General features: G+C 34.6%; 1 protein-coding gene across 3 annotated transcripts in view; it reads right to left on the reverse strand.

The window, feature by feature from the left end:
- The window catches only part of EEA1 (early endosome antigen 1), a 143,717-nt gene that overhangs the window by 17,427 nt on the left and 106,217 nt on the right, over positions 1-20,073 (reverse strand). For all 3 annotated transcript variants that reach the window (XM_027774335.1, XM_027774334.1, XM_006154829.3), the window contains 6 exons: positions 15,339-15,452; positions 13,023-13,178; positions 11,156-11,295; positions 7,901-8,219; positions 6,475-6,576; positions 3,098-3,292 (listed from right to left, as the gene is read on the reverse strand). In XM_027774335.1, coding sequence (XP_027630136.1) covers positions 3,098-3,292; positions 6,475-6,576; positions 7,901-8,219; positions 11,156-11,295; positions 13,023-13,178; positions 15,339-15,452 — 1,026 coding nt within the window. The remainder of the gene's footprint in view (positions 1-3,097; positions 3,293-6,474; positions 6,577-7,900; positions 8,220-11,155; positions 11,296-13,022; positions 13,179-15,338; positions 15,453-20,073) is intronic.

Genomic DNA, 20,073 nt, shown 5'->3' on the forward strand with positions numbered 1-20,073 from the left:
GAGGAAAAATGATAAAGCAAATGGGACTCAGATTTTGGTTGGCCATGTGGGAGCCCAACACCTCAACCGCCATGCCATCTGCTGGCCTCCTACAGGTCACTTTTATTAATGTAAAGGCAGAAAAAGAAAATATCACAAAGGTCTAATGCCTCTGAACATTTTTCATGTGTAAAAGATTCAGAAGGGGCAGATGGTGGCACATCAGTAAAATGTGATGTTCTATGAGACTGACCCTCCTGGGAAGGCTCTGTGTTAAAGTCTGGAGACTTCCTTGAGTGCACTAGACACATGTTTGTCCCCAATCTGGAGCTGACTGAAGGCTGGTGGTACATCATTAGGACCCTACTGAGGCTCTGCTCATGTGCTTTCTCTCTTCTCTTATTCATGGAGGAAATAAATGAATACATTTTTTTCTAAAGGACTCAGGAGATGTGCAACAATTATGACATAATTAAAATATACACATATGCATAGTATGAAAAATAAACACCTGCCTTTTAAACAATAGAGTGTGTGTGCTCACCAGAGACAGACAGAGAGGGAAAGTGAGAAGTCACCCCCAAGGGGGATGGCCACACCATAAGCTCTTTTCCTCTAGTTTTCTTGAGATTTCAGGCATGCATGCACACACACTTGGTGTGATTTTCAAGATGCCGGGTCTGGGACTCAAAATGTGGTCAGCTATGTGGAAATATAGTGCCTTAACACCACCACCACCACCTGCTGGCCCCATAATTTCCTTTTTATTCATTTTTATTTTTATTTTTTTAGAAAGATTTCTGCTATAGGGCATGTGTGTTTACCAAAGAGACAGAGAGACAGAAAGCAAGAAATCATCCCCCCCCCAGGGGGGATGGTAACACTGTAATCCCTTCTCCAATCGCCTGGGATTTTAGGCATGCATGCACACACATCTAGCATGAGTTTTAAGCTGCTGGGTTGGGTACTTGAAATGTGATTGACTACGTGGGAGACCGGTGACATAACCGTTACACCATCTGCTGGTCCCATAATTTCCATTTTAAACTTCCAAAATTATAGTAGTCTTCAAAGACCCAGCTCAAATATTAATTCCTCTAGCAAGCCAGTCAAAATTTCCACTAAGTTTTCATTTTTCTTATATTTTTAAGTTCTTGGTTTTTTTCCTTACATATTTACAGCTGTCATCTTCTTTATATATTGTCTTCCTCATTAAATTATTGGTTATTTGAAAGTAGGAGACCATTTGCTATTCATTATTTCCATACCACTTTTTTTTTTTTTTAGGTTTCTGCCACAGAGTGCATGTGCTCACCAGAGAGAGAGAGAGAGAGAGAGATATGACAGAGAGCTGGAAAGAGGGAAAGTGAGAAACAGCCTCCCAAGGGGGAATGGCCACACCATAATCCCTTCTCCTCCATTGTTTTCTCAGAGTTTTGGGCACACACATACATACCAAGTATGATTTTCAAGCCACCAGGTCCAGAACTTGATCCATGGTTGGCCATATGGAATCAAGTGCTTTAATCACCATTCCACCTGTTGGCCCTCATATAACATTGTGAATAAAGTTGGTACAGAGACTTGACTTTGGACCTTTATACCATGAGCTATGTACTGTTTTGTTCTTTTCTTTTTTTAAGGTTATTTTATTTATTCCATGGAAGAAAAAAGAAAGGCACAGGAATCCCCAACAGGGTCTTCATCCTACAATCCAACTCCAGCTTCAGCATATGCTTGGCATGTATAAAAGACCTCTAGATGTGAACAAGGATCTCCCCACATGAATCCAGAATCACAGAGCGTTATATTGCAAGCACACTATCTCTGCCAGCCCAGCCTCTATTCATTATAAATTAGCCAGACTCAGGTGTTCTGTTATTAGCAACAGAGAGTGGTCTAAAACATATTATTTTTATTCTAGTAGTATGATAGTTAATTATTTTCCTTTAATCATGGGGCTTGTGCACTCACTGGAGAGAAATAGACAGAGGAAAAGTGAGAAATCACCACAACCCACCCCCTGCCCCAGGGTGGATGGCCATGCCACAATCCCTTCTGTCCATTCACTTCTCAGGATTTGGGGTATGCATACCCACATGCCTAGCCTGATTTTTGAAACCTCTGGGTCTGGGACTCAAACTGTGGTCAGTCATGGGTACATTCAGGGCCTTAACCAAAATGCTACTTGCTGGCCCCAACAGTTAATTCTTAATAGCATGGTATATTTAGTTTATTCTACATTCTAGGGATTCTTTCTCTTCCACAGACCAATTAATATGCATATAACAACAGAGAGGAAAACTCATTGTGTTGAATATTTTATATTAAATACAATCCATTTTTACCAACTTTTGTTCTGGACAAGTACTAAAATGTATTTGAGAATGAAAAACAGATGCTTAATAATAAATTAAAATGGGTTTGGAAATGGAAACCATTATGATGTAACTTAAAATATCAAATAGTTATAACTATATGAAACCTGAAACTACTAATGCTTTTAACAGTTCTCAATTTATAATTTTCTTTTCTTTTTTTTCTTTTTTTTCTTTTTTTTGGAGAGATTTTCGCTATAGGGCGCATGTGCTTGCCAGAAAGACAGAGAGAGACACAGAGACAGAAAGCGAGAAATCACCCCCCAGGGGGATGGTCATGCCGCAATCCCTTCTCCTCCATTCTCCTTTCGGGATCTTGGGCACGCACACACATGTGCCCAGCGTGAGTTTTAAGCCACCGGGTCCGGGACGCAAACCGCAGGTCAACTATGTGGGAGTCCAGCAACATAGCCATTACGCTAACTGCTGGTTCCCTCAATTTGTAATTTTTGTTCTTGATTAGTCTCCATTAAAAAGATGACTTATTTTAAACCCCTTTAATATTTCCTAATATATTAGAACTGTGAAAGGCAGTTCTATGTCTATTGGACAAATGATTGGTACTAGAATTTTCAGTAACAATTATTTGACAGTATGGTTATGGTGAACAGAAATCAGAGCTATATATTTAGTTCTATAACCAAATGCTTTTTATACATTTAGCTTGGAAAATTTTGAGCCTATATAAACTTTCCTATATTGAAAGAACTTCCACCCCAAGATAAACAGCATATCACTACCTTCTGTGAAATAGCAATTTTTACTTCTCCTTGGAGTGCTTCAATTTGCTTTTTCTTCTTTTCAGTTGATTGCTTTAATTCATTTATGGTCCCTTGAAGTTGTTCCCCTTCTTTTTCCTTTTGTTTTAAAGTATTATGGGCTTGCATGATTTGTCCCTGCATTGAATTGAGTTCTGACTTCAATTGATGAGAAGTCTAAAAAAAAAAAAGAAAAGAAAGAAAGAAAAAAGCCTGATTAGCATTCCTTTATTCATTCAAAAGACATCTACTGAATCTACCTGCTGTACTCTATCCAAGTAGAAACTACTGAGTCAATTGGTCCAAGTAATCAGAAGGTTTATTTTTAACACTTTGCCATATTTACTTTATTGTCTTGACAAATTCCTTCCCTGAAACATTTGAAAGTTACCAACATCATGACATTTCCATCCTGCATATTTCAGTATCAGTATGCTCAGAACAATGACATACTCTTGATAACCATGACATCATGATCACATCCAAGACTCTTAATAGTGTTACAATAACATCATCTGATATCGAGTCCACATTGAAATTTCCCTTAGCATCCAACATTATTTTTTATAAGCTGCTTTATGGGTTATTTAGATCCACAGTATAATTAGGACCATTCCAGGACACTGTTCACTTCTACAATTCTGTTCCTGCATACAGATGTTTATAGGCCTAGCCCAATATCCAACCAGGAACCAAGAACTGAGGCATTACAGCACAGAGATGTAGGCTGGGCAGGCGTACAGGCTTACCATCTAAGTTCAAATCTCTACGTTGCTATTTCCCAGCTACGTGACCTTGGGAATACAACCATGTGACTCTTGTGTCACAGAAACTAGGAAAGTCAACATCAATGTCTAGACTGCTGGAATGTCTATTGTTTTTCAAGAACATTTTCAAATGCTTGTAAGCCTGTTGGCCACAGGAATCCAGAAAGCTCTATATTAGCTGTGATAAATCTAAAATCGCTTCTGACAAAAATGAGAAGACTTCAAAAAGTTCATGCAGAAAATGAAATTAAAGTATGAGTTTAACACACACACACAAATACAGAAATCCATGGACAATTTTTTTCATGGATTTAAAATTATGTATAATACACATTTTCCATGAACTTTCTGAAGACCCCCCCCCCTTGTATGTTTAGTATCTGTCTGGTAACACTACATACAGTGCACAATATTTACCTCATTTAGAGGTCTAGGACATATTTTGCCACTACTTTGTTTTTACAGTCTACCAGAATATGTTTTTTGTTCAAAATTATAGATCATTTAGAAGTCTTACTGAAGTTCCTCTGTGGCCAAGTTGATTTACAACTATTGGGTAGTCAGGAAAGTCATGACACATTTTTGCATATAAAAACAGAAAAAAAAATCATGACTTTCCCAACAACCTACTATTTCATGCCTTTTCAGCCAAAGTCATGTTTTCAAGTTTTATGCATAACAATATAATAGAACCTAGCATTATATTTGAGCTTTTGGCCATATTCAAAGTTACTTACTTATTTTTTTAGGTGTTTGTTTGTTTGTTTGTTTGTCATATGGCATGTGTGTTCATCAGAAAGACAGAGAGAGAAAGTAAGAAATCATCCCCCAGAGGGGATGGCTACACTGCAGTCCCTTCTCCTTTTGAGATTCTGGGTACACACAGGCACAGCATGATATTCAAGCCACTGGGTCCAGGACTCAAACTGCAGTCAGCCATGTGGAAATCTAGTGCTTTAACCACATACCACCAACTGGAGATACATAGATAGATAGATTTTTTTTTTTTTAATCTGTCAGAGTGCGTATGCACTTGCTGGAGAGGGACAAAGAGAGAGGAAAAGTGAGAAAAGAACACCCCCGCTTAGGGCATGGTCACATCACAATCTCTTTTCCTTTCTCCCTTTTTTAGAATTTTGGGCATGCACACACATGCACTCCATGTATTCTCAAACTGCCGAGTCTGGGACTCAAACCATAGAGTACGCCATGTGAGATCCAGCCGCTTTAACTACCAGGCTACAGGCTGGGCACCAAGGTACTTTTGAAAAAGTTTCACTGCACCATACGGATACCTTAGCTTATCTCCAATGTACATGTATCAAACTATTTTGGGGCAAAACAGGAGTCAAACAGTATAACAAAAAGTGATTATGTTAGGATAATCAATGATAAAATAACAGCTAACATAAACATTTACTTTGCTATATTCAGTGTTCTGACTTCTTTAACTGGGTTAATTGATTTATTTCTCACAGTAATTTTATAACAGATTCTACTATTAGCCCTGTTTTACTGCTGAGGAAATTGGTGTACACAGAGATTAAGTTAATCTATCTAAAACATGGTAAAACAAACAAAAAATTAAATTAGTAAAATTATAAAAAACTTTTAGTTAAAAAATAAATAAAACATGACAAAATGGCATAGTTAATAAATGGCATAGCCAGGATATAAATTGGGACAATCTTGATTCAGCACTTAGGCAATAAGCTGCTATAATTTTGCCACTTACGTGATTGGCATCTATAGCACAAGTGTTTTCTCTCAATCAACAATCAGAATATAATCACATCAAACACTTGTCAGAGTCAACTCAGGTTTATTTAGAAAGCTGCATGCCTGAACTCTAGCTGCTCACAGGTATGTCCTCAGAAATAAACAGTGATATAGTATACTCATTTATTTATTCATTTGCTAATTTGCTTTTGCTGAAGAGCAATAGAGGCATCTCTTGGTCATTACATAACCATTATCAAATATACCATTAATATAAATATCTATGATAGTCAATTCTGTGAAGCCAGCCAGTGGTGTAATGGTTAAGGCGTCTGGATTCCACATGATTGACTGCATGGTTCTGGTCTGGACCCACAAGCTTAAAAACATGTCAGGCATTTGTGAGAGTTCTCTCAAAAAGAGAATGGAGGAGAAGGAATTGTGATGTGGTTGTCCCCTGACCTCCACTTGGGGGAGGGAGTGCTTTCTCACTTTCGCTCTCTTTCTCTTTCCAATGAGTGCATGTACCCAATAGCAAATCAGAATGGAAAAAAAGAAAATTTTTATGTTAAGTTGATCAATATATTTTCTCTAACCATGTGTTCCTTAAGCTCAATTATCTAATTATAACCCTATAGTGGGTTGACTTAATTTTCTATTTTAATTATACTCTTTTAATTGGGCCTTTTATTAAAAACTAACTTAAATCCTTTTAGTTATAAACAAAAATAACAAAAATTATGAATATGATCCACTACATTTCAGAGAAATAAACCTCCCTTTGACCTAAGTATTAGTGTGAAAATATTTGGAAAATACAAAAATCTTATTATGCCTTATTTACTTTATGCTATAGAAAAAGTAAAGTCTTACCTCCTTCTCTTTTTCTAGCATTTTTTTTAGTTCATTCTGTTCTTTAAGCGTGCTTTCTGTCTGTACTTGAAGTTGATGCTTTAATTCTTTGCAAGTTTTTTCCTAAAAAAATGAAAATATTACATAGAAAATATTTGTAGTAACTTTAAGAAATCTGATTTATAAGCTTGGTAAGATATATACAAGGAAATAGACTAAAATAATTGATGAGGTAAGAGGTATAGAATTATCCATTTCAATGATAAAAACAGGCAAATATTATAGAAGAATGAAGAGCAAAATGCTCACAATTTCTATCAACATCTAATAAAATATTTAGACAATCTTTAAACAATATTTTAGAATACTTTAGAAACAATACTTTTAGGTCAAAGAATTAATTATAAGTATTTTATTTATCATAGGACAACAGGCTTCATGAAAATGGAAGCAAAAAAAATAAAGAAGATACTAAAACAACAAATTTAAAAATAATCACAATATAACTTAGGAGAGAAGGTGTGCATACAAAAAATGTTTTCTCCAAACAGAAAGGAACATAGAGATAACATATAACATAATTTTATACCACTAAGCACTTTCACTGACCTTCAGAGAAGTTTAATTTCTGCTATTACTTTGTGTTATTCTGGGTTAAAATACTCCTAAGAATACATTCCTTTAAGTATTTCTTGAGACTCTGTGCTACTGTTTTCTTTCAATGTTTTAATGGTATCTCTAAATATAGTGTTACCTGGAGTTTTAGAATATCCGATCAAGAATCAGAAAGTACAAAGTATCAGAATTTAAAAAGTAGATGGGACCAGCAGTTAGTGTAATGACTATGTCGCTGGACTCCCACGTAGTCGACCGCGGTTCAAGTCCCAGACCTGGTGGCTTAAACTCATGCCAGGCACGTGTGTGTGCGTGCCCAAGATCCCAAGAGGAGAATAGAGGAGAAATAATTGTGGCATGGCCTTCCTCCCTGTGGGGTGATTTCTTGCTTTCTGTGTCTCTGTCTGTCTCTGTCTTTCTGGTGAGCGCACAAGCCCTATAGCAAAAACCTCTCCCAAAAAAAAAGAATTTAAAATGTAGATCTTTCTGATCTTTTTTCAGGAAAGCAAATAATGTTTCAACTAGTAGCTGTATTGTCTACAACTAGTAGCTATACCTAAGAACATCATGACAGTAATAGAAAAAGGTTGCTATTTTCAACTGAAAATATCTTTGGGCCTTAAAAAACTGGATACTTATGCACACACAAACATACCCCAATATCTTGGTCTACCTTTTACTGAAATTAAACAATTCCAATTTCTTTCCTCATAAAAACTATTTTAAATCATATAAATGTGGGCTGAAAAGTCAACTAAACTAAGCAGAAAAATCAGCACATTTTATATAAAATAATCAGTTCTATCTAAGAAAGTAAATGTAAACAACTAACCAAATCTAATATAGCAGCTTTCCCTTTCTGATTCTCCTTTTCAAATTCACTTCTGGAGTTTTTCAAAGAATCAGAAACTTTTGATAATTTCTCTTTCACTGTAGAAAGCTCTGTCATTAGAGTTTCTTTCTCCATCTTCACATTTTGTAGTTCTGTTTCTGTTGTTCGAATTTTGTTATTTAATTCCTTGTGCTGCATCCTTAAATTTTCAATTTCTTGTTTCAGGCTTGTTTTTTCTTCCTCCTGCTTAGAAAGCATTTGCTTACTATTTTCAAGGGCTTCAGATTTTTTCTGTAGATCCAATTTTGTACTGGATACTCTAAATATTGAAGAAATAATTTTAAAAATACATTATTTACATTCTTAATTAATTTACCTATTTACCACTGAAAATCATAAACAATTATTTCATATTGAACTTTCTCATAGAGCTCATTAGTAAAAATAATTTAATTTCATAAAATCATGAAATTTTAAAATGCCTTAGAATATCTGATGTGAGCACTTAATAAATATAGATATTCCTCAAGCCAAATAAGTTAGTAGCAAAGTCCAAACCATCTAAACCTTCTGACTTAATCCAGTCTCATCTACCACAACAGTTCCCCCCCACCAAGCCTCTGCATATCACAGACCTTCTTAGTCTATAATAGCCACAAAAGTTTTTCTATATACTCTCTAAAGAATCTATTTATGGGCCAACTCCATGGTACAACAGTAATGTACTGCTCTAGAGAAGCTATATTCCACACAGCGACTACAATTCAAATTCCCGGCTGGGTCAGCCTGAAACATTCTGGACATGTGTGAGTGCCCAAGATCCAACAGACTGGACAAGGAAAATGATGATCATAGCGTGACCAGACCCTGGGAAGGTGTTCTTGCCTCCTTTTCCTTCCCTCCCTTCTCCTTCCTTCCTCTCTCTTTTATGTGCAGGCACATAAAGTATATCATGAATAAAGAAAAAAAATCTTCTTAAATAGGTAGTATTGAAATTCCAAAGATATATATATATATTTTTTTTTAAATTAATTGCGTTAGTTCTCAAGCACATAGAGGCTTCTTTCCTTGAAAATACAAAACACTGCGTTTCCAGCAGGCCGAGGGGTCTCGCGCCATGGCCTGTTGGGCCCCACAGCATGCCCAGCAGACGGCCTGGCCCTAGCTGCCCTGGCTGAGCTGCACCTGGAAGCTCCTTCGGTTCCCTTCGGCTACCCTGGTCCGCATCCTGCCCCTTCCTGAAGCTGGGCCTGAGGCCCACAGGATGTAGAGTCCACCAACGCCCGGAAGCCCGGATTTGTGTCTGGGAGAGAAACCGGAAGTGCCTTGCTCAGGCCAAGGGGTGGCGCCGCCGGCTGCTTGCTGCCTGAGTAGTTCTGGACTAGAGAACTCTTGGAACCACAAGAAAGTCTTGAATCTAACTTAATGGTGATTGGTATCTTCTGAGATAAATCAAATTCTCAGGACTAGGAAGTGAATGCTGCTTTTCTGTCTAGATTCTAGGATTGGAAATACCACATAAGGAATTAATGAATATGATGCTGAAAATTTTTGAAGGTGAATTGCTTATGACAGAAAGTCCTGAAACATATGGCTCTCCCAAGTTCTTATCAAAAAAATTACTGTGATGACAATGATGGGTCAAGAAGACCAGTGGAAAACATTGTAGGAGAGAGCCATAGAAAATGTACACTTCAGAAGAAAGATGTAACCAGAGAACTCAAAAGAGAAAAATATATCAGGTATGCCCTCACAAGGATAAAAAGATTTTTATTCATATGCATGAAATTTCCCAAAAAGGTGATCAGATATGTCAGTGCCTTGAAAACAAGCAAAACTTCTGTGAAAACCTATCTCTTATTATGTGTGAGAGAACCCATACTGGGGAGAAATCTTATAGATGTGATATATGTGAGAAAACCTTCATCCAAAGCTCAGATCTTATTTCACATTAGAGGATTCACAACTATGAGAAACCTTATAAATATAGCAAATCTGAGAAAAGCTTTTGGCATCACTTAACCCTTTCAGGACACCAGAGAACACATGAAGGTAAAAATGTCTATACGTGTGATCTTTCTGGCCAGCGCACTTGTCTTATAGCAAAAAAAAAAAAAAAAATCCCCACAAACAAACAAACAAAAAAACCTCTCCAGAAAAAAAAGAGGATCATGACATGAAGAGTCCCTGTCAAAAATAGATAAAAACAAAACCTAGGGCTGGCCTCACAGTCCAGTGGTTAAGAGAGCCATATCACACATGACTGACTGAAGCTTGAAAAGCACCCCAGTCATGTATGTGCATGCCCCAAATCCTAACAGGATAAATAAATGGAGAAGGGATTTTGCGCCACGATCATACCCCATCAGAGGGTACTTTCTCTCTATCTCTGGTGAGTAAACATGCTCTCTGGCAATTAAAAAAAAAAAATAACGAAAAAAACCTCTCTCTATCCCTCTCTTCTCTCTTTTCTACAATAAAAGAGTAGCAATAATAAAAGTTATCTTAAGTGAAAAAAGCTAGTAACAAAAATGAACATAATGTATGATTCCATTTATAAGAAGTTCAACAATACACAAAATTAATCTATGGAGACTGAAATCAAAACTGATTATCTATAGACATAGAGTAACTTATTTACTAGAAGGACTAAAGAACATATGTGGAAACTCCAGGCAGTAGGAAGAAGCAATGGTTACACACTATACAGTTATTAAAGCTCAAATTGCAGATGTAACAGCTGTGTATTTATGCATAAATTTTAACTCAATAATAACAAAAGGTACACTGATTGTGTTGTTTCCTTTGAGCTCATAAACATAGACAATCTGCCAAAATACATCACGAAACTGATAAAGATCATTTATTATTTCCTACCTGGTATAGTGCCTCCAAGCAGAAGCCTGACTGCTCTTGGATGATACATATAAACACTTCCATATTTTAAAATTTCACATTAATTAAAGTAGGTGAACAACCCAAAGCTATTGCTTTATCCCAGAGATATAAATACCATATTATTGTTGAAAGATGACCCAATTTTATAACAGTAAGTTTTCAGTTTTTTCTAGTGAACTTTAACTATATTATGATGGCTCTATTTTCATTAACATCAGCAGTTTATAAAATCAACACAAAATAAGCATTTAATAAACCTTTAACCATTGTAATAACAAAAACAAATTATAAGAATTTTTAATACTTAGTTTATAGTAGATCTCTCCCTTAATTTATAAGTGAAGTAGTTTAGCTTACATTTCTTTCTCCATTTCAAGTTGTTTAGTTAGCTCTGCGGCCCTAAGCTCTAAATCCGCATTCAGTTGTCTTTGCTGTTGTAGATCCTGCAAACCTTGATCCTTGCTTGCTTTCACTTCAAAATTGTCATATTCTAGTTTCTGTCAGAGAAATACAATATAGCAACCAGTTCAAAGTTAATAATTACCAATCAATTATTATATATTATAACATTGTTTACATTCACATTGGTGTTGACATACACCATAATAACTGTAAAATATTTACGTTAGAATAAAAAATACATTCCAAAATCATTATTGAGTAAGGGAGTTAGCTTAGAATCTTTCAGAGGACATAGTATAAGGCTTTACACATGAGTAAAAGTTATTAACTCAAGTATGAAAGAAGTTAATCATAGGTTCATCCACTTAAAACATATTACCCTTTATATTCACAGTTAATAACTCATATGTAATTAGAAGATATTTAAAACTAAAATGGAGTTGTCATATATTCTCCTCACTATCACCTACTGACCCTAAACATAAAGCAAATTGATTTTGCTTCTTTAATCTCCTGGTCTAAATGGTATTGTTTTTCATAGTGTGGTATACATATGAGACTTTAAAAAATTCATGGCAAATGGAATTAAAGTACAAGTTTTTATTGATCAAAAAAAATTGAAATCCTGCATAGTTTTTCATAGTATGCGTTTCTATGAACATTCTAAAGACACCTTCTTTTATACATAAGATTGTGTGCATATTTCTAAAAGTTTACAAAATCAAACGGTTAACATACAAGGAAAGCATTCATTTGAGTGGTTGTAATTACTTTGTATGCTAAATATTTTATAAACTGATTAGTATCTGTGGCTCTTGCTCTATATTTACACTGAAAATATTCATGAAAAATTATTTTATATGATTAAATTAATTCTACAGTGAACTGCTTATATAAATAATAAGGAATACCTCTTACCATAATTACAAAATCTTATAAAGCTGATAATCACATTAGGCACTCTCAACTCTAAATAACAACTATGTTAAAAAGGTATCCAAATCTCATTAGACTCTTTGGTAAAATAGCATTTCTGTTCTTTTCTACCATATCAAAAGTAAATTGTCATTACTATTATTTTCACCAAAAAGAAAATGGAATCCCTAAGTAGAATTGTAAATGTAATTCTTCTCCTATATTATACACTATATATGAGTCTACAATCATATATGTGTGCTTCACCTGAGTATAGAAGTATAAGTTAATATATAACTTGAGAAATTTTGTGGAAGTATAATTTAATATGTAACATGATAAATTTTGTTGAACTGGTAGTAGTTCTAGGTTAAATGACAAATGACTCAAATCCTTCTTTAATATGTCAAGTCATTTCACCTTATGTTAATGATGCAGTTAAAGATGCAGTTTACCACATGCTAAATATATTAGTAATAGTTAGAAGAAAAATGAAAGAGTATAAATGTAAAGTTTTCAAAGGAAAAAGTCAATCATATCTGAAATATTACATTGGACTAAGGAGGTAAGGAGATGGAAGAATGAAGAAAACAGAAGAGACTTAACAGAAAATTAGTTTAAGTTTTTTGTAATTATAGAGTAGATCCTTAGACTCTTAGAAATAAATATACATAATTGGAATCTGTATATACATTAACCACCATTTATAAAATTTACCCATTATTGAAGAAATTTAAAATATAGATGGAAATCAAAATGAAGACAGGAAAAATAAGGGTTTTTACAATTTTATAACACAAATTCACTTTTCTTTGTTACTTAGAAATCTTTGATTCCCTGTAAGTCATCTGATTCTCTTGCTAGTAGAGTAGAAAATATGACAAAACGCAACTTCTTTTATACAAACCTTAATTTGCCCTTCCAGCTCTTCAATTTTCTGTTCTAAAGAGAGGTGTTTCTCTTTATATTCTTTAAGATGACTTTCCAGCTGACTGCAATGGTCTTGTCTATCTTGTAACTTTGCAGTGACCTGATCCAACTGAGTAGTGATCTTATTTAACTCCTACAGAAAAGTACAGTTGAAGAAAACTTTGATAAGGTTCACTCTAGCACAGTACACTCTCCACCAAAAGACTATTCAAATTAATATGGAAAACTTTAATTTTACTTAAGAAAATATTTAGAATAAGACCTCAGATATGTCTAATCATATTAATATATAGTGGCTATATTTACCTGCCAATATAAAGACCTGAAGTTTTGTGTAGTCTAAAATGTAAGTTCATATCAATCTAAATATTTTTTCAAGATTTTCTTGGATGTTATTTTAGGAGCCAAAAGATACAACAGAATATTAAATAAATAAAAATAAAACAATACTTTTATATCATAATTTAATGTTCTCAATATTTAAGACACCATTTTAAAATATTATTTAAAAAATATTACAGTGATTATATATACAATACTTGTTCAAATCATTTAGAATATTCACTACTGCACAAAAAGAACAAAATAAAAACTAATAAATCTGCCATCTACAGATAATCATTGTTAATGTTTTGCTAATTCTCCTTCCAGTCTTTCCTCTACACTAGTTTCTATATATTTCCTTTGTACTTTTAAAATAAAAACAGGATCTTACTTTCCATATTATTTTATTTTAACCTTTGTTTTTACATAAGAGTATATCCTATTTCCCAATATTATTTTCTAAAATATTATACCCAACTGCATAAATTTCCATTTTATTGATATAGTCCTATTTTTTGGCCAAATCTCCCACTAAAAATTTTAAGATTGGTACTAAATATTTTGTATTTATTAACAGAGATGCAAAGAAATCTTTAAAGCTATGTTTATTCCTTTAGGAAGAAAGATTGTACATGAGCTAAGGAGTATGAAAAATGATGAAGTTCTTGAAATATACTACAAAACGACTCCTTCCCTCTTCCCACCCAAAAGGTTGAATTAATGTATACTACTACTAGCAATTTTTAAAGTAGTTTGTTCTTCCATAACCTCTCCAATTCTCTCACTGGTGATTAAATATATATACAGTTTCCCTCAATAAGGGCAAATATATCCCATTATTGTCTTAATTTGCAATTGATTCTTAATAACATTTCCTAATATAGTTTAATCATTTACATTTTCTTGCAGGTTCATTTATTACTTATGTTAAAAGCACATGAAACAAGAAGGATATTGAGTCTTTGTTTGATACATTCCAGAAAACATTTTATCTTTTTTGTTATTTGTTTTAGAATTTTGTAAAGACTATTTTTGATAAACAAATTTAAAAATTTTATGGTTATTCTTATAAGTATAGTTTTTGACTCTGATCTCATGTTTACAAAATACTTTCCAGGTGTGTTTAGCAATACCATAAGTAAAAAGCAAGCTGCATAACCACTTGTTTATATGAATCAACGTGCATAAAATAAAAGTATCAGTGTATATACATATATATTTGCTTGTTTAGTTTCAGTATCTAGAAGGACATACACCAAATTTACCAGCTAATATTACATCCAAGAAGAAAAATTATATTGGGGTAACAGGTAAATATAAAATATTTTTTAAACACTATATACTTCTCTATTATTTTTTTAAATGGACCAATAACCAGTATTACTTTTTGTATAACAAGTAAATGTTTGAAATTCCTACATGCTAAATGGTAAAAAACAAACAAACTACCAGCACTTTGATATTATACCTAAAGTAGGAGGCTTTTATTCTATCGAATCAAGTGAGAAAAATAACTGTTATATCCCTTCTTGACCATGACTTTCTCCTACCCCCAAGAAAATGAGTAACTCCATCTGGGTCATGGCCCACCCTCCCACTGAAAGTGTGAAGGTCTCTCCCTCTCTCTCTCCCAATCATTGGTTTGATGAGATGAGGCAACAATTCAACAATTAGAAATAAATGTTTCAATTCCATACCAGTGCTAAAGCAAGGGGAGAAATACAATATTAGGAAGCTGAACCATAGCTGCATACTTAAGAGTCATTTTTAAAATGCTGATATTTTTAATCTCCATCTGTCTGACTCTTCATCTACTACTCAATTGGTTTAGAAACTAAGGCAGAAATTAAGGGAAATATGCAAAGTCTATCAGAAAATTATATAAAATTAGATGCCACTTTTAAACATTTGCAACTAATTTATTTATTGAGCACTAGACTTTGATATAAAATTGCACCAGGTTCCCTACCTGCTGTTTATCTTGTAATGCATTTTGAGCTGTGTCCAAATGATTCTGAAGATCAGCTCTTTGAGCAGTTTTTGCTGCTTCTGCTGATAGCAATAATTCAGTTTTGGCTTTAATCTGTAGCAAAAAATTACAAGTTATTTAATTCATATGTAGTTCTTGATTTCCCCTTGTTTGAATGCACATTACTTTTGTCACTAAACTATTTTTACAAATTAAGTATTGGGACCAGCAGGTGGTGTGGTGGTTGAGGCAGTAGATTCCCCACTTGGCCAACCATGGTTCCAGTCCCAGATTGGGTGGCTTGAAACTCATACCAGGCATGTGTGCATACATGCCCAAATTCCTGAGAGAAGAGTGGAGGAGAAGAGACTGTGGTATGCCAGGCCCCCTGAGGGATGATTTCTAACTTTCTGTCTCTCTGTCTCTCCAACAAGCATCTGTGCCCTATAGCAAAAACAAACAAACAACCCCCCCCCAAAAAAAATTAAGTCTTTAGGCAAAAAACAGATTTAGACATTGAAAATTTTTTATGTAAAAACCCCAAAATAAGGGAGAGACCCCTAGTAATGTTTGGATAGACACTGAAAGGATATCCCCATGTGACACAAAACACTATAGTATCCCTCTGCTCACAAAGGAAAGGTACATTTTTTTACTGATAAAGGCTACTGTATTTTTCAGATATAGATATCTGAACTCTTATGTTGTTATGATAAACTAAATAATCCAAAGACAACATTGGCTATAAATATAATTAAAATTTTCAGAATTTAAGGACTCAAAACAGCCAGAAAAAATTTGCAAAACTTAGTAGTCCCTGATAACTTCTCACTTAAAGAGTTTTACATTTGATGTTCATAAAGAGTCAAGAGGGGCCAGCCCATGGCCTGGTGGTTAAAGCGGCTTTGTCCTATGTGGGTTTGAATCCTCCACCTGGCAGCTTAAAAAACACACCAGGTGAGTGTGTGGATGCCCAAAATCCCCAAAAGAGGGAGAGGTGAAGGAGAAGGGATTGTTATGTGACCATTCCCCATTGAAGGTGGGGTTCACAAGTATAAGAGAGAGAAAGAGTGAGTGAGCACACATCTCTCTGGAAAGAAAAAGAAAAGACATTAAATTATACATTAAAAATTCAAGACCATCAACAATAGACTTTAAATAAAAATCAAATAAGCAATAGATCTTTCTTGTTATCAAAAGTAAAACTTCTAAGCATTTGAATAACTTAGTACAACTCACCTTTAATAAGAAAAAAAAAACATAAAATTAACACATACTTGAAATAAAATTATATTGTAAAATGAGTAAAAAGGGTTGAGGCAGTAGATTCCCCACTTGGCCAACCATGGTTCCAGTCCCAGATTGGGTGGCTTGAAACTCATACCAGGCATGTGTGCATACATGCCCAAATTCCTGAGAGAAGAGTGGAGGAGAAGAGACTGTGGTATGCCAGGCCCCCTGAGGGATGATTTCTAACTTTCTGTCTCTCTGTCTCTCCAACAAGCATCTGTGCCCTATAGCAAAAACAAACAAACAACCCCCCCCCAAAAAAAATTAAGTCTTTAGGCAAAAAACAGATTTAGACATTGAAAATTTTTTATGTAAAAACCCCAAAATAAGGGAGAGACCCCTAGTAATGTTTGGATAGACACTGAAAGGATATCCCCATGTGACACAAAACACTATAGTATCCCTCTGCTCACAAAGGAAAGGTACATTTTTTTACTGATAAAGGCTACTGTATTTTTCAGATATAGATATCTGAACTCTTATGTTGTTATGATAAACTAAATAATCCAAAGACAACATTGGCTATAAATATAATTAAAATTTTCAGAATTTAAGGACTCAAAACAGCCAGAAAAAATTTGCAAAACTTAGTAGTCCCTGATAACTTCTCACTTAAAGAGTTTTACATTTGATGTTCATAAAGAGTCAAGAGGGGCCAGCCCATGGCCTGGTGGTTAAAGCGGCTTTGTCCTATGTGGGTTTGAATCCTCCACCTGGCAGCTTAAAAAACACACCAGGTGAGTGTGTGGATGCCCAAAATCCCCAAAAGAGGGAGAGGTGAAGGAGAAGGGATTGTTATGTGACCATTCCCCATTGAAGGTGGGGTTCACAAGTATAAGAGAGAGAAAGAGTGAGTGAGCACACATCTCTCTGGAAAGAAAAAGAAAAGACATTAAATTATACATTAAAAATTCAAGACCATCAACAATAGACTTTAAATAAAAATCAAATAAGCAATAGATCTTTCTTGTTATCAAAAGTAAAACTTCTAAGCATTTGAATAACTTAGTACAACTCACCTTTAATAAGAAAAAAAAAACATAAAATTAACACATACTTGAAATAAAATTATATTGTAAAATGAGTAAAAAGGGGAGGGGTATTCTAGCTGGTTGAAAAAAGGAACAATGAACATTAAAAATCTAAGATTTACACTATAGTGACTATTTTAAGCAGAAAGAGAAAATTCAAAGAATTTTTTCTCAATATCTAAGTACTTAAATTTTAATAAAAACAATAGTTATATCAAAAAAACTATACTTTAGATATGTAGTAAATCTATACCAATCTATGAATATAGAATTCATTTTGCAGACATCAGTTTCATTTATGTATGGCATTTTATATGAGGAACCAAAACTTTACAAAACATTTTAACACATGATAATCGCTTATGATCTTTTATACAGAATGTTTCAACTACTGTGATTTATCTTCCAAAACCATGTAATACGTTTAAAAAAAAAAAAAAAGAAAAAAAAGAAAGAAAGAAATGGAGGAAATTAAGTAATAGCTCTACCAGTTATCCTTATTTCAGAAATGCTTCTTATATGGGGGAAACATGTCCATATAGCTGGCCCTTCATATACCATAAGTTCAGACTAAGTACCAATTGCTACACTGCTACGATTGTAACTTTTGGATGAAAGCTCTTAAATAGTATGTGTAGTAAATTATCTTCTCCTGATCTGCTGTTATACTTGCATATCATAATTTGCCTTGATACCATCCTGATCATGAATATTACGAAGTATCTTGGAATTCAGAATAAAAAGGTAAATTATAAAACTCAAATCTGGAAAATAGCTTAAAATCACATTTGTATAGTCAAAGGGATACTCCAGAAAAAATTTTAAATGTTACCTTAATTGGCTTTGTTTGGTGTGTGCGTGTGTGTTGTGTGTGTATTTTTTATTTATTTATTTATTTATTTATTAGATTCTTGCTATAGGGTGTGTGTATTCACCAGAGAGAGACAGACAGTGATAGAGAAATAGAAAGTGGGAAATCATCCCCCAAAGGGGGATGGCTACATCTCAATTCCTTCTCCATTCTCCTCTTGGCATCTTGGGCATACACACGCATGCACCCAGCATCAGTTTCTAGTCACTGAGTCCCCTGTCTGGTATATTTGAAGAAAATCCACAGTCCATACCATTTGCCTGAGTATTTCTGGTTGGTATTCTTACTAATAATATAACTTAAAGCATTAGATTTTTATCATAGTCCTAAATCTTGAAAGAAAAGTACATACACACATCCTAAACTATGAAGAAACAAAGAAATTAAAGCAGTTTTTTTTTTTTTAAATAAGCCTCAAAATGTGATAAATATTTAGGAATAACATTTTTCAAAGACTAATGGTAAAAAAAAAAGGTTATTATAAAGGTGATAAAAGGAGTAAAGCTAGTAAGAAAAATTGGCTGATGTCATTATAAGAACGAGTTCTCAAGTAAGTAATAGCAGTGACAGATGTTATTTTGTATAGGGACTCCTACAGTGCAAAAACAACCAAAGACTATCCTAATCTATTCATTTATTCATATTTTCTCCAGCCATTCCCTCCATTATTCTCTACCACTCTCAAACTGGACAACTACATATTAGGTTACCATATAAATCATCTAACAAATAATTGCGTGTATACACAGACACGTATTTTTTGCTTTGTTTTGGGTCTTGTTATGTCATGATCCTTCTGCCTTGGCCTCCAGAATAGCTAGGACTATAGGACCACACTCCAGCCTCTAGCTTTTAGGGTAGTCAGAAATGAAACTTACCTCTTATGTGCTCTTAGCCTGCCAAATAGCAGTGTCAACCAATCCACACTTCACAGCTGGACTCAAATAATTATATTTTTTTAAGAAATAAAAAATGACCTTCTTGCCTAGTGCTGTTACCATGGTTTTCAAGCACTTTTTGGAGGCTGTCTAGGTGGCCTACATGTCCTTTGGCCCTGATGCCAGAAAGTTGGCTATGACTGTAGACGGGCTTTGGCTGAAGGACCTTGTACTCAGGTAAGGAGACATGCCATGCCTTTCAAATGCATGCAGCTCACAGACTTCATCCTCAAGTACTCACGCAGTACATGCCAGAAGTATGTCAGACAAGGCTGGCAGAAGGCAGATATCAATACAAAATGGGCAGCCACAAGAAGGACCAAGGAGGAGCCCTTCTTCAAGAGACAGACAGCTCCATGGCTCCTGCAATCTAGCCATTTTGGGAAAAAGGAAGATGTCCCACTGATAACTGGGCCTCCAGCATACAAAACTCGCGTGAACAGCCCTTCTTCAAGAGACAGACAGCTCCATGGCTCCTGCGATCTAGCCATTTTGGGAAAAAGGAAGATGTCCCACTGATAACTGGGCCTCCAGCATACAAAACTCATGTGGTAGGAAGACCACTTACAAGTCTCCTGTCTCTGTATCACTCTTTGTCTCTCTCT

Source organism: Tupaia chinensis, unplaced genomic scaffold (assembly GCF_000334495.1).
Source record: "Tupaia chinensis unplaced genomic scaffold, TupChi_1.0 Scaffold000423_1, whole genome shotgun sequence".
Taxonomy (NCBI): Eukaryota; Metazoa; Chordata; class Mammalia; order Scandentia; family Tupaiidae; genus Tupaia; species Tupaia belangeri.